The sequence below is a fragment of the Actinia tenebrosa genome, unplaced genomic scaffold (genome assembly GCF_029948245.1).
Source record: "Actinia tenebrosa isolate PJP-AT-01 unplaced genomic scaffold, QUT_ActTen_1.0 PGA_scaffold11__36_contigs__length_13525064, whole genome shotgun sequence".
In the NCBI taxonomy this organism is placed as follows: domain Eukaryota; kingdom Metazoa; phylum Cnidaria; class Anthozoa; order Actiniaria; family Actiniidae; genus Actinia; species Actinia tenebrosa.
This window is the reverse complement of record NW_028292571.1, coordinates 636439-651609: the sequence shown is the minus strand read 5'-3', so window position 1 is coordinate 651609 and position 15171 is coordinate 636439. Positions and strand designations below refer to the sequence as shown.

The following is a 15171-nucleotide window of genomic DNA, read 5'->3' as shown; positions in this document are numbered from 1 at the left end:
CGTGTGCGATCAACAATTAATTATACAATCAATTTTCCCATTTCCCAATTTTTTAAAGTATATGTTTAACAATTAAAACTGCATTTTCCCGCATGCTCCCTTGAGTAATAACGAAGCAATAATAAAATTGCTGTTTCAATTGTTATATTATACATAAAAGACAAAAAAAAAGTATTCTTGTGAGACCCTGACCGGTCAGTAGTGCCTCAGTAAACCCCGTCATAGTTGTAAAAACGATATAAGCTCATTTTAAGGGCTAGGGTTTGTCCATTTGAAAGAAACTTTAATATGTTGAGGGGCATGTAAAAGAGTATTGGTATTATTTACCTTAAATTATGTCGCTGCTTTTGTACATTTTTTTTTTAATTTTAGAATTTTGATTTTCAAAAATTTCCCATGGCTGACAGCTTAACAATGAAAACAAATGAACTCCATATTCATACTCTTGATGCATTAACTTAAATCATCCTTAATTTTCTTCTGAGTTCTCTAAATGATTCTTTGTCATTCTGAACAAAACATTTATGATTGTGGGAAGACCACCGGTTTTTTAGACTAGATTTACAGATAAATTACTTATCTCGGCTATGACGTCATCGATTGCGCAACCCAACTTGCCATTGTGCAAGTTTCGGCAACTATAATCACTTGCCATAAGATGGCTTCAATTGATTAACCCTATGTGAAGTTTCTGGACATGCACCTTTTTGTACTCAACTTAAAAATCATATCCACCATGATTCTGCAATATGCTAACTGGACTTGAACTTCTTAACTACGCCGCTCCTTTCGGATACCAGGCTAATAGGTCATACTTGGCCAGATCAAAGCCCTAACCAAGCTCTATTGATCCTATGAATAGCTGTGAGTTTGGTTGTCATGGTAACGTTTCCCGTGATTTTGAAGGTTCCCGACCGAAAACACCGCCTCCAGGAGAAGTGTTCTAATTCTTAAGGAAAGTTGTTAATCTTGAACGTACGTTACTTTGCTATGTATCACGTGTCCCTCCCAATATATCCCGAGTTTCATGCTATTGACTTGGGATTTGTTCAAGCAATGTGTCTTCTAATTTCAATCTAAAAGTGTACCAAATGACCGATAACTATAGTAGTAGTAGTAGTAGTAGTAGTAGTAGTAGTATAAGTATTGTTATTATTCACACCAACATTCAGTATGATAGATTTAAGTGCACAAAAGAAATCATCAAAGAATTCCATGAAGGTCAAGAAATCAAGTTATGTAACGAACTATCTTCACAAGGTCTATTTTTCAGAACTATATCGAAGTGTTCTCTTCCTTCATTGAACAAAGTCTGGTCACTAGCACAATGTAAACTACCCAAAAACATCTATAACTTCACCATCCGTTACGTCAATAATACTCTTCCCACAAGAAAAAACCCTGGTCAAATGGGGGATCTCTTCGTCTTCGTCTTCGTCTCTTCGTCTTCGTCTTCAGATTGTTCCTTGTGCTTACTGCCAGAATCGGTCTTTCACGCTGTTTCTGGCTGCAATTGCTATCTAAATCAGGGTCGCTATACTTGGAGACATGACTCCATCTTACAGTCCATTGCAAAATCATTGTCAACAGTCAAAGACGTCACACTCTATGCTGATCTACCAACATTTAACTCCCCTTCCATTATCACCGGAGAAAGTCAAAGACCAGACCTCTTAATAACCACTTCAGACGCACCCCTATATATACTTGAATTGACAGTCGGGCATGAATCTAACCTGGATAAGAACTTATTACGCAAACAAACTAAGTATAAAGAACTGTTGAATCCTAACAATGTTAATGATTTCAAGAAAATTGTTTTTATAAATTTGTCAATCAGTGCGTTAGGAGTTTTTTCTAAAGAGTCAACAACATTTCTTGAAATGCTAGCTGAACTTGGTTTCGATGATAAAATCATTCAGTTTACAATCAAGAACATTACATCCATAGCAATAAGAGCAACATATTACATATTTTGTTGTAGGAATAAGGAATGATCAAATCCTGAATTGTTAAACTATTAGTTTTTTCATAACAATGTGTTGTGCTTGTTAATGTTCGCCGGTTTGATTGTATTATTCAAATTTTTCTTCAAATCGATTCAAGTAGAAAATTGTAAACTGCCTAGGTTATAGTGAGGTTTACAGTTGTGTGTAAGAAAAATTAAGATAAAGTTTACATTATTATTATTATTATTTAATTATTATCATTATTATTATCATTATAATTTTTTATTGTTTGTACATAATTACGTAATTCAGCTCATGGGCTGCGATATAATTTTTAATAAAAATCTATCTAAATCTAAAAGAATAAAGTAATACAAAAAAGTCTTTATTCCTGAACAAGAGCTATGTTTAGGGTTAGGGTTAGGGTTAGGATTAACAAGGGGAATGCTGTAAAACATTGCCCCATGACTCCAATGTCTCGTGTAAAACAGTGCTATTGATGTGCAACATCCGAATTCCGATTATTTGCTTTCATTTTCAGCACGGTTATAGTATTACCCCTTTTTAACCCTAACCCTGAATGTTATGAGTGTATGTCGGCAATTGACGTAGTGAGAAAAAGGTAAAGAAGTTATCGTCTAAGAGAACAAGGGATCCTGGCCTGGTTCACGACGCCCGAGAGGACGAAGGTAGGCCCACAAATGTCAAGTGTTCTCAAGGAGGAGTATGTTGTGTTGGGTGAAAAAAAATTCTTAACCTTAGAAGGTCGTAACAACAAAGCTACTCCAGTTGATATATTTTAGTGCCTTGGCGAGTCATTATCCAACAGATGGTAGTTTTTCAACCAAATGCAAATTGTCTTAAACTGCTGTTCCACCCGTAATGAGCAGTATTGCTATTGCAATAACACTTCATCAGTAGGGTAAAACTAACCTGCCTTACGACTGTCTAAACCCAGCTCACGTCAATTAAGATGTGCTCCTCCCAATTACAAGGCTAAGAAAAACCATTTCTTTATATTTCTTTTCAGCCTCCCTCTCAATATAACACAATATCTTACCATCAACAGTTAAGATCACATGCAGTCTTTGCCCGTGTGAACCCAAAATCCAGAATTACCCTCTAATGGATCCAATGGCGAGACTTTAAAAAGCCATGTCTTTATAATTCTTGTCAGGTTCTCTCTCAATAACATTAGCATTCCCATCAACAGCTATAAAGATCAAATTTAATCTTTGGCCCTGTGAACCCATAATCCAGACTTGCCCTCTTATGGATGCAATTACGCGACTTAAAGCCATGTCTTTATATTTCTTGTCAGACTCCGTCTCAATACATTAACTTTCCCATCAACAGCTACGATCACATGCAGTCTTTGCCCGTGTGAACCCAAAATCCAGACTTGCCATTCAATGGATCCTCCTTAAAGCTTTTCAGTTGTGCTCATTCCATATTCAAGACTTACAAAAGCCAGTGCTTTATATTTCTTGTCAGGGTCCCTCTCAATATGAAACCTTACTATCAACAGTTATCATCACATGCTGTCTCGGGCCGTTTGAACCCAAAAACCAAACTTTCCCTCTAATGGATCCAATTGCGAGACATAAAAAAACCATATTTCTTGTCAGGCTCCCTCTCAATATATTACCTTACCCATGATCAGTTCAGATCACGCGCAGTCTTTGGCCGTATGAACCCAAAATCCAGACTTGCTTAGAAAAGTCATGTCTTTATATTTCTTGTCAGGCCCACTGTCAATACATTAGCATACACATCAACAGCTAGGATCACATACAGTCTTTGTCCGTGAGAACCCAAAATCCCTACTTGACTTCCAATCGATCCTCCTTAAAGGATTTCAGTTCTGCTCATTCCAATCGCAAGAATTAGTAAAGCCGTTTCTTGTTAGGCTCCATCTCAATACACTACTATCAACAGTTAAGATCACATGCAGTCTCGGGCCGTGTGAACCCAAAATCCAGACTTACCCTCTAATGGATCCAATGGCGAGACTTAAGAAAGCCATGTCTTTATATTTCTTGTCAGGTTCCCTCTCAATACAATACCTTATCCATCAACAGTTAATATCACGCGCAGTCTTTGGCCTTGTGAACCCAATATCCAAACTTGCCCTCGAATGTGCTCAATCCAATTGCAAGAATCAGAAAAGTCATCTCTTGTTATTTCTTGTCAGGCTCGTCTCAATACAATAGCTTACTATCAACAGTTAAGATCACACGCAGTCTTTGGCCGAGTGAAACTAAAATCCAGACTTTGCCTTCTTTGCCCAACATTCACAACGTCTCCTCGAACGCACCACTGGCATGCACGCGATCCAAAAGGCTTATACTATTCCCAATGCCCGGCTATAACAGCACGATACTTTTTCTCCAATACTTTTCCTTACGGATCTCCACAATGCAGCTGCTAAATATTCCAAGAAACCAACTCTCGTACTTGGCTTCAATGCCGCGAGCTATGAAGCGTCTCTGCCATTTTTCTCGACGCTTTTTCTCAAGCACTGTTTCCCCCCACATTAATACTCTTTAACTTTCCAACATATTTCTGTGACAAGACAAATTGTTTTTTGTAATCACCTTTATTCATTGTTTGGTGGGAAAATTATGCAAAATGTTTTCCCACAGCGGGAATCGAACTCGGCCCACTGCGGTGAGAGCGCCAAACCCTAACCACTAGACCATGTGGGAATACGATAAATGTACGTTTACGATTGTGATATCTTACCTTAATTTCCGTCGTTAGGTTGTTATACCTTTTTTTCGAATCATAATCTTTTTTTTCTCTTAGGTTTGACTCTGCCTCAAAATAGAAAAAAAATAGGTTCTTATCATTTTTGTCTTTCTATTTGGCATATAAAAAGGCAAAAGGCGTATTTCATCGGCTGAAATTAATGTAACATAAGGTAACATGGTTTCACATGATTATTCCCAGTATTACAGTCGGCGTACAGGAAAGAACACAGCACCGAGACGGCACTGTTGAAGATTGCTAATGACATCCTATTGAATATGAACAGTCAACATGTATCCCTATTTTAAAATTCTCTTAGACCTCAGCGCTGCCTTCGATACGGTGGACCATACCATCCTTCTCCGTCGTCTTGAAACATCGTTCGGCATTACTGGAACGGCCTTGAAATGGCTCCATTCATATTTATCTGGGCGGATCCAGCGTGTCATGGTCGACGGGAAATTGTCTGAGAGACACTGTTTGTCATTTGGAGTGCCACAGGGATCCTGTCTCGGTCCCCTGCTCTTTTCTGTCTACGCCAGTAAGCTCTTCGATGTCATTAAGACTCACCTCCCTCAGCTCAAGCTAAATGAAGCCGACAAGACCGAGTTCATGCTAATTGGGACTCGCCAACAGCTAGCCAAAGTACAGACTGACAATCTTTTAGTTGCTGGAACTGTTGTACCATCTGTGAACGAAGCAAGAAATCTCGGAGTCTGGTTTGACTCTAACTTTCAGTTTCAAACGCATATTAACAAGACATGTCTGTCAGCATTCTATTCCATCTATAACATTAGGCGTATACGTAAATGTTTACCATTCGAGGCTGCTAAGACTCTGGTTCATGCATTAGTTATTGGCTCCCGGTAAAGTTTAGAATTATGTTTAAGGTTATTTTATTTACTTTTAAGGCCCTACATGGTCTCGCACCAGAATATATTTCTAGTATCGTGTCTATTAAGCAGCAATCCCGATATCATCTGAGGTCTGCAGGCAACAACATTTTAGCAAGACCTGTTATAAAATCGGGCAAGACGACCGGAGACAGAGCCTTTGCGGTTGCTGCTCCGGCCTTATGGAACGCGTTGCCACCAAGATTAAGAGCCATTAATAGTATTGCTATTTTCAAGAAGGAACTGAAGACACATCTTTTTAAGAAGTCATATTTCTAGATTATTTATTTATGCATTTATATAATTATTTATTCATTTATTTTTTCTAACGCATTGTATGTATATATTATCACATTTTAATTGTATGTATATAAATTTCATTAATATATTATAATTTAGTTAGTTTAGATAGAATTTTATTATTTATTTATTCTTACCATTTTTGTAAAGCGCATTAGATCATATACCCAAATGCCTTTTTGCGCTATAGAAGCATTAAAACTATTATTATTATAATTACACAGCCAAAGACTGCGTGTGATGTTAAGTGTCGATGGTAAGCTATTGTATTGAGATTGAGGCTGACAAGAAAGAACAAGACATGGCTTTTCTAAGTCTTGTAATTGGAATGTGCACAACTGAAAACCTTTAAGGCGGATCCATTGGAGGGCAAGTCTGGATTTGGGTTTCACACGGCCAAAGACTGCGTGTGATCTTAATTGTTGATAGTAATGTATTGAGATTGAGGCTGACAAGAAAGAACAAGACATGGCTTTACTAAGTCTTGCAATTGGAATGTGCACAACTGAAAACCTTTAAATGCTGTTTAACGTTTTGCCTTGTCGTTTTATCACTTCGGTGTGGAGTTCTGATCCTTTGACAGATGGCCCCACCTGCCTATTGTGTAACGCCCCACGGGAAACTGTAAAGCATATCTTATGCTCCTGTCCACACATAGAACTAGTTAGTATTCGCAATGACCGTCACAACAAAATCGTGGCGGAATTGGGAATATGGTTGGAGATGTGCTAAAAGCAGCACCGTTTCAAAGACGGCAGCTTTCAGATTGAACCTACTATACCAGGGCCAGACGGCGAATCTGACATGAGTCCAGACATAATATTTGATTTAGTCCGTAGTGGTACTGGCAAATAGCAGCATGGACAATGCGATGGACACTGCCAGAGATCAGAAACTTCACAAATACCGAAACCTGATACCACACATCGAGTCTATCTTTAACACCACAGTTCATTTTGAGGTGTTCACATTTGGAGTCATATATGGGTGCGATCCCCCGGTATTTCGAATCTGTACTTCACAGACTTTCACCGTACTCACGTGTGGACTGGGTGATCGCTCAGATACATAGGTGCCTGCTTCACTGCAACCACGTCCTGTGGTACACTCGTGACAGGCTGGTCCGTTCACTCACCTAACTAGATCCGTCCCCGAACGACAGGAGGTCTAACCTCAACTTCCAGACGAAATTCTGAGGTGGAATGAATGGGCACGTAAGACAGACCTGATTACTGCGGTGCCTAGACCCTAATGAGTTAAGGTCATTTCACTGACTCGACCTCCGTTGGCGAGTCAGTGAAAGGAAGGAGACCGCCTCTCGTCTGCTTCGTAGTATAGGTCACGCCTTTCTAGAGGTAAGGCCCTTCTTGCCTTCACCGGCTGGCTGGGCTTAAGTCGGAAATGGATGGCGGGGACGAATCAATTGCCCCTAAAATTCATAGTACGACCCTCAAGGCGCGCTAGACGAGCTGCTCGCATTTAGCTTAGCTGAATGTAGATATCATAGAGGAAAACGCGGCTTTTTAAGTTCGTCGTCTTTTATTCTTTGTTCTCCCACTAATAGGAAACGTGAGCTGGGTTTAGACCGTCGGGAGGCAGGTTAGCTTTACCTTATCGATGAAATGCTGTTGCAATAGTAATTCTACTCAGTACGAGAGCAACCGCAGATTTAGACAATTGGCATTTGCACTTGGCTGAAAAGGTACCATTTGTTGGATTATGACTGAATGCCTCTAAGTCAGAATCCGTGCTAGAACGCAACGATAATTAGGCGATAATTTTAGGCAAACAAAGATAGGGGCGACGATTGCGCGGCCCCCTGCGTCCCAACGTGCCAAGGCGGACAATACCCTTCAAGGCACTAAAAGATATCTAAGTTTAAAATTTCTGGAGAGAAATCCTTTGCAGACGACTGTTGTAGAGTGGCCTTGTTGTTACGATCTTCTGAGGTTAAGATTTCTTTTTTCACCAAACAGAACATACTCCTCCTTGAGAACACTTTGCATTTCTAGGCCTACCTTCGTCCTCTCGGGTGTCGCGTTCTCTTGGACGATAACTTCTTTGCCTTTTATCAGTACGTCAATTCCCAACATACACCAATGTCGTTCAGGGTTAGGGTTAAAAAGGGGCTGAAAATAAAAGCAAATGATCGGGATTGGGATGTTGCACACCGACAGCACTATTTTACGCAAGACATTGGAGCCATTGGGCAATGTTTTACAGCATTCCCCTAGTTTAACCCTAACCCTAACCCTAAACCTAACTCTTGTTCAGGAATAAAGGGCTTACATCAAACAACGAAACGAAACGAAACGACACAATAAAATGCGAAACGAGGATTTCGCATTTTACAGATCTTCAAAATGCGAAACCGTCATTTCGCATTTTACAGATCTTCATAAAGCGAAACGATTCGCATTTTACAGATCTTCAAAACGCGAAACGACAGTGTAGATTACCAAATTAGATGAAAACTGTGTAGCTCCATGTCTTAGAAAGTTAGTGATTACTTTGGATCTCAGTGATCCACAAATTTATAAACTATATTAAAATACGTTTACAAGTTCAACTCTGTTCAACTCGTGTTGTTGTGGCGCCATTTTGAATGCAAAGGGACCCCAATTGAATCGTAATATATGACCACAGGCTAACCACTCTAATAAATGAAGGAAATACTCTAATAAATGAAGGAAATACTAAATGGTATACACTGTTAGTATATTGTATAGTAGAAAAACAAAATTGTTACCAAGGGGGTAGGGGAGATGACAAAAAATCGATAGCGCGCGCATAAAAAGACAAAGACAAGACACCATTTAGTATTTTGCTTCATTTATTAGAGTATTTCCTTCATTTATTAGAGTATTTCCTTCATTTATTAGAGTGGTTAGCCTGTGATATGACAGCACAAAGGAAGCCCACAAAGAGAAAAGCGAAAAAAGTGGATTCAATAAGAATTTGTCCATAATGAAGAAATATTTTACGTCTATTTGCTGTTTCAGCACCAGACGCACCAGACCGTTCTAACTCGACGGCAAAACGTTAAGGAAAACGCTTCAAAGAATTTTAAACGCCATACTTCCAAATGGCTGACCTCATTAAGTGTAGAAGTAAAACGTTTGGCGCTAAAATGTTTTCTCTGGTGTCATATATTATGATTCGATTGGGGTCCCTGTGCATTCAAAATGGCGCCACAACAACATTAAACTACAATAATCCCTTAGAAAACGTCAGTTTTATTCCTCTTGAGGATTCACAGGTTCATAGATTCTAAGGTTCATAGGATTCATAGTTCTCAATAGTTCCCTTTATCATATACGGGGCAAAATTACTCGATGCTGATTGGCTAAATGAAGGAGGGCTTTTTTCCGTAATTCGGGGCCGAATTGCTACAAAATGATTGGTAGTTCAGTTGCTTAGCAACGGTCATAAACTGCAAAAAATTTTCTTTTTCAAAATGGCTTCCCGTTTTGCATTGGCAGACGATAAGAAAACTAAAAAGTTCAAGCGAAAATGAGAACACTGGAAAGAGTACAAGTGTTTGAATAATTTTTTCCCGTAAATGGGCCTCGAAAAGGCTACTAAAGTACTCCCAAATGTGTACAACTACACCTGCTCCAAATGTGACTTTGAACGCCATCGCCGTGGAAATAATTCAACGCAATCATTTTGGTCTGGACTTAAGGTGACTGCCTACTTTTGGAAATTGATTTAAGCTTTTCTTAAAACTTCGATTTTCCGAATTGAAATTTAAGAGGCTGTCCGCGTAAGAACGGATAAGGCAAAATTTGACCCATCACCGATTTTCCTGATTTTCTTAGTAAAAGTCCACTATTATATGCAATGAACAATTATCACATTTATTTGGATCAATTCGGATTTTTAGGTACTTTACGAGACGGTTTTCGATGACACCTCAAAACTTGCAAATTCACCGTCGGGAAAGCTGCGATTAAGCTGTACATATCGGGCGCCGCCAAAATTTTTTTACTAACTTAAATCAACTGAAAACTTTTACACATGAATTTTATAACTTTTGGTTATAATTAAAAGTTTTAACGATTAAATTTGATAAAATTTTCACTGAGATATGATTATTTAAATATATATACTAAAATTCTTAAACGCGTTAGGCGCTAAAATACCTGCAGTTGAAGGCGATTTTCTCGAAAGTGGGACCTAACCTAGAGTTTAGTCTATTATAGCTCAAATGCACTAACACCAGTCTACAAACTTATGAAATAAAATTTGTGGGTACTCTTGTTTACGCGCCGTACAAGAAGTCGGCAATTCATTAAATTTCGCCAGGTTAAGCAAAACCGATAATTGCCGGTGCGATGAAAAAAGACCAAGTTTGGAACCAAAACTAACTGAGTATATCAAACAAGTCATTAAATACCGGTTTTGCCTTTAAGTAAGCATGTTGAGCCTTTTTAAACATTTTAAAAACGTTTTTTAAAACGATATTTATTTTTTATTGGTACGATATGCAAATTAGGTTCACAAATTTGCATCAAACAACATGAAAGCGTGAAGTTTTATTTTTTCCCTGTGAGCCATTTCTAATCAAAATTACTCTTCTAATTTCAGTACTGAATCTGTCACAAGCATATGTTCAGCTCATATAAACAATATGTCATTATCAATCTTAAAGAAAGGGAACTAGACTAGCTGAGTAAAACATCCGGACTATGCACATAACTGTTTTTGTACGCCTCATAAGAACATTTTCTTGTACGGTTTACCATGTTAAATTGGAGGTATAATAATCTGTCAAATACATTTTAGCTTCATCAACAACAACTAACGTTAACCATTGCCAATACTTCGTACAATATGAGCTTTCAGACTGCTAATATCAGGTTGGCCAAATGCCTGCTAGCATGATATACACACAAACAGAAACGTGCAGGGGTAACAAGGAGTACTGCTCCTCAGCTCCTTCCTCGGTGGCACTTCTTTAAATATATCATTAACATTTGTACAGTAATTATACAGAAAATATTTTACTGTACAAAACACGAACACTCCTCTATAAAGGACATAAGCTCTGCAATAAGGTCTTTCTTTCTGTCTTTCGATTTGAAAGGTATGGCAAAATGATGGCAGATTTGTTTTAGTATTGCCACGTTGAATTTACACAACTTGTTTTCTCGTACGCACTCGCAAAGATTAAAGGCGTCGTATGATATTGGATGCTGTGGTTTGATTTCATTAGCAATCTCTGCTATTAGTGCTTGTCGTTCACATTCTTCGTCTTCTTGCAGGAGTTCTTTACACTCAAGGTCAATTTCTGTTGTAGAAGATCCTTGTTTTCTTCTCCTGTTAGCTGCGAGGCGACTAAAGAAACCTTGTATTTGTGTTTTTGTTAACCATTCCTCTCTCGTAAACAAACGATTATTTTGTTCATCTCTCGCATTCCGCATATCAGTAGAAACCTTTTGAGGGTCTGCTTTATGTCCTGTCTGCTCACCAATATCAAACCTTGCAGTTAAGTAGCTTCTGACATTATCCGAAAATCTCGAAGATCCACTTCGTGGTTTGGATAGGGCCCAGCCCATCTGAACAGCATAGTTTGGTGACGATGACTTATTGTCATTTGTAACGTTAATAGTAGCGCATGCTTCGTCTTCAGTGATGTTGACTGCTGTGGTGAACCTTTCAACCCAGTCCCTCCTTAGTTTATCATATAGTGTTTCCTTTCTTTTTTCCTTTAAAGAATGGTCCCCGTTGTCCAAATGTGATTCGAGCTCTGAAAAGGTTTGAAAACTCTTCACGCAACCCGGCTCCGAACACTCAAAAATTTCTAGCTCCAAATCCGTGTCATCATCTGATCTTTCTGGTAAAGGCTCCTTGCATTTGTATACTCGTGTATCTTTAGGAGCGAAAAAGTCATTAATGACCTTGAGATCGGTGCTTCCCTGGCTTTGTGAGACTAGCTGCGTAAAAGGAATTTCTTTACCACGACCTATTGTGTAAGATTTCCAAACACGAATGCCTTTCTCCTCAAATTGAATATTATGTAACTTGCTGAAGCCATCTATTTTCTTAACCTGCAAGGTTTCCTTCTCCTCATCTACTACGCAGACACATGCAGACGTACCTTTTACTGGCCTTTCTGAAAGTGCTGTTCTCATATTCTCTGCACATAGAATGTCATGTCCTTCGTTGCAGTACCGTCGGATGCATGTCTTCATCGGGCATAAAATTCGATCGCAAACATCCTTGCCATACTGTGGTTCTGAATAATCGTATCGACAAACAGCTATACCTACTCGCTCGCCGATATCTTTTGCTGCAGCAATTAGAGCGTTATTATGATAACAGCCGGCTTCATCCGACCGCAGATAAACCTGGGTAACATGCGGTTTCTGGATCTTGATGACATTCAGTGTGTTTTCGATAACTGAAGATACTGCAAACCAGTCTTGCTGGCACGTATCAAAGAGGTGGGCATATGACTGTAGTTCTAAAGAACCTTTCTTCTTCGTATCGCTGGAGATAACTGTAGATATGTGCCAGCTTAACCCTCTTTTACCGTACCAGTCGGACTGCTTTTCACGGTATCTAAGCTGCTGGAACTTCATTGCCCAGTCCATTACAATAAGTGCTGCGTTCGGTTTGTTGGTAATTATCTTCAAGCAATCCTGCTTTGCTGCTTCCTGGTTAACAGATCGAAGGATGTGAGCCTTCCATTGCAAGATGTGTGAGCGAGCCTGCTTGAAATCGTACTGTAGATCTTCTCGCTGCTCCTTGCTGTAAGGGCTCCATAATGAGCTTTGTATTTTGCACTCTATGTTATCAAGAACATCTATAAGATTGCGACAGTCTTTGCAAACTTCAGAGTGTTGGTGTGAACATTTTTCCTGATAATCGAAGTCATTCTCGTCACTTAATGCAAATTTACGACAATGGTCAGGGCATGTGGACTCCTCTGGTTTGCAATGCACACGATAACCAGTCTTTAAGTAGCGTTTTGCACTTCTTAGCTTTCCCTTTACGTCAATGCACCATTCTCTTGTCAACCCTCCTTTTTCAAGATTATCAACTATCAATTCAACTGTGTGAAAACCAGCGGATCCATCTGCAGCAATGTTGTCTAGGCCTTGTAGTGATTTTCTCTGAGATGCTTCCCTGACGTCTAAAACTTTAAATAGCGTGGAACGGCTTAGTGGCTCACAGTTTTCCTCTCGGCAGAACTGTGTATACTGGCTTATCATCGTCGACCGCGTTACGGTACGCACAACGTTCGGCATCTCCATGGTTTCCCCATTGTCGAGTTTCAAGATTCTGCTTCCATATGACACGTCCTGGTAAAAGTATGGACGGTTTATGAATTCGATGAAATGGTCCACTTTGCTCATGTCAACCCTCTCACGATGATACTTCTTCTTTTCAGGTACAGTGCCTGGTCCTAAGGTTTTTGCGTGGCATCTTGCTCTGTGTATTTGACGCGTTGACAATTTTCCGTACGGCAAGTGTATTTTCTTTAAAGTACTGATTGAACACTTGTATGCATACAGACTGAGGATTTGGGTTTTGGTGTTTCTGTTATTAGCATTTTTATATGCGTTCATAAGAGTTTTCACTAGGTCATCAACTCTAGTTTCGTCATCCAGCTTTCCTAGATTAGAAGACGCCATTGCCTCAAACAGCTGTTGGCCATGGTTTGGAGCTATTACATCGCATACAAGCATACAGTCTTCAGTTGCTTTCTGGATAAAATGTTGTTGGTGATTTACATTAACATCATTCCAAGAATTAATCTGTAAATCCAAAGGTTCTCGGGAACAAGATATCTTTCTTGCGATGTCATCCATCGCTGTATTATAAACATTTAGGACATCTTTGCTTTTGGTGTTCCCGTATGCCATAGTATGGCCAATTCCTGGAGTCCAACATGGACTGAGCATGGGTGAATCAGGCGTCGATATTTCACGGAAAGGAGTTGTTTTCATATCTGCGGTATGTGTGCTTATCACCGAATTCGCGTAACATTTTGCGGCTCTAAAAGTAAATGAAAAGTAACATTAAAGTGTTAGCAAAAAGAATCAAATGTAAATTTTATGGGAATGAAAACGCAACATTGTAACCCATCTTTGCAAGACTAGTAAGACTACTGAAACACCCCGTTTAACTCGCGGATTGCAAATCCGCGTATTATTTGTTCCTTTCCTACTTAGTCAGGCAAAAAGGGAAAAGGAAGCAACCGGTTGTAAAATAATGGATATATTTCAACTTGTAAACTAACCTTTGATGATCATCGAGATGGGCTGTCTTTATGTTTTTCTTAGCTTGAATACGCTCAGCATGTTTCTTACGGCAACAAGTACACACAGCTATGTATATATAAAACAAATTCTGAATCAAAAGATCATTTATAGCAAAGATCCGCCTATATTCAACTTAAGTATATTATACTGGCAATTATGTTGATCACTGGTTGTCCGATTAAAGAACTGCAATTTATTTAATCTTTTGAATGCGTTAAAAAAGGGGGAAGTGGGGGGGGGGGGGAACGAATTTCAAGTTTGGGCCCCGAAACGCCAAACCAAAACCAAAACAAACCAAAAAATAGCCCGCATTGCGTTTTACGTTCAGTTTAGTTTTTAGTTTTACGTTTTAGTTTGGGGGGTCTCATCCTACGCCCTTGATATACATTTGCTTAACTTTAAACTAAAAAAAGGGAGAGATAAGTGCATGTACATTTTAGATAATACTTACGTGATCCGACAGCTGTAGATATACCAAATAAAAGGTGTATTTCTTCGGCCATTTGCCAATTTATAACGTGTCTTCCCGCCACGCTCGTAGTTTTACCAGAATGATTCGGGTATTGACAAGACTTCGGTGGTCGCCAGAATCTTCCTAAAAGATGCCTGTGCTTTGGACATATGGTCATGGATGCGACATGAGTTGATGATAAGCCTCTGATTCCAGCTCTCGCTAAAATCAATTCGCTTTCTGTAATATCTAAGCATTGGGACAAGTGACAGCTCACTAAATGAGCAGAAATACTAGCATTGCACTCTGATAGCACTACATGTGCGTCAGTGCCCCTACTGGATCCACATTCCGTCTGTAAGATTTCGTAAAAAGAACAACGGGTCGGCAAAGAAGACATTTCTCAACATAATACATCATTGGTTAAAAGTAGCTCGAACAAATATGACAAGGCTTCACAAGGCTTAGCTTGCTACGTAATACCATTCAGTCTGGTTTTAATTAAAAGAAATCTACAAGTTTTAGTACAAATAAACAATGCTAGCAAATCATCG

The 15171-nt window shown here is 39.1% G+C and overlaps 1 protein-coding gene across 1 annotated transcript; it reads right to left on the bottom strand.

Moving 5' to 3' along the window:
- Positions 1-10899: 10899 nt before the first annotated feature.
- LOC148912296 (uncharacterized) lies at positions 10900-14908 on the bottom strand. The gene is made up of 3 exons (XM_089027567.1): positions 14618-14908; positions 14145-14232; positions 10900-13900 (listed from the first exon to the last, which is right to left on the bottom strand). Exons 1-3 carry the CDS (start codon positions 14793-14795, stop codon positions 10900-10902), a joined length of 3267 nt encoding a protein of 1088 aa, XP_088883693.1. The 5' UTR covers positions 14796-14908.
- Between the last annotated feature and the right edge of the window lie 263 nt (positions 14909-15171).

Coding starts and splice junctions, on each gene's coding strand:
- LOC148912296 (XM_089027567.1), bottom strand. CDS start 14,795: ATGACCATATGTCCAAAGCACAGGCATCTTTTAGGAAGATTCTGGCGA. Junction 14,233..14,617: donor ATCTACAGCTGTCGGATCAC/GTAAGTATTATC, acceptor ATATATACATAG/CTGTGTGTACTTGTTGCCGT. Junction 13,901..14,144: donor CATCTCGATGATCATCAAAG/GTTAGTTTACAA, acceptor ATTTACTTTTAG/AGCCGCAAAATGTTACGCGA.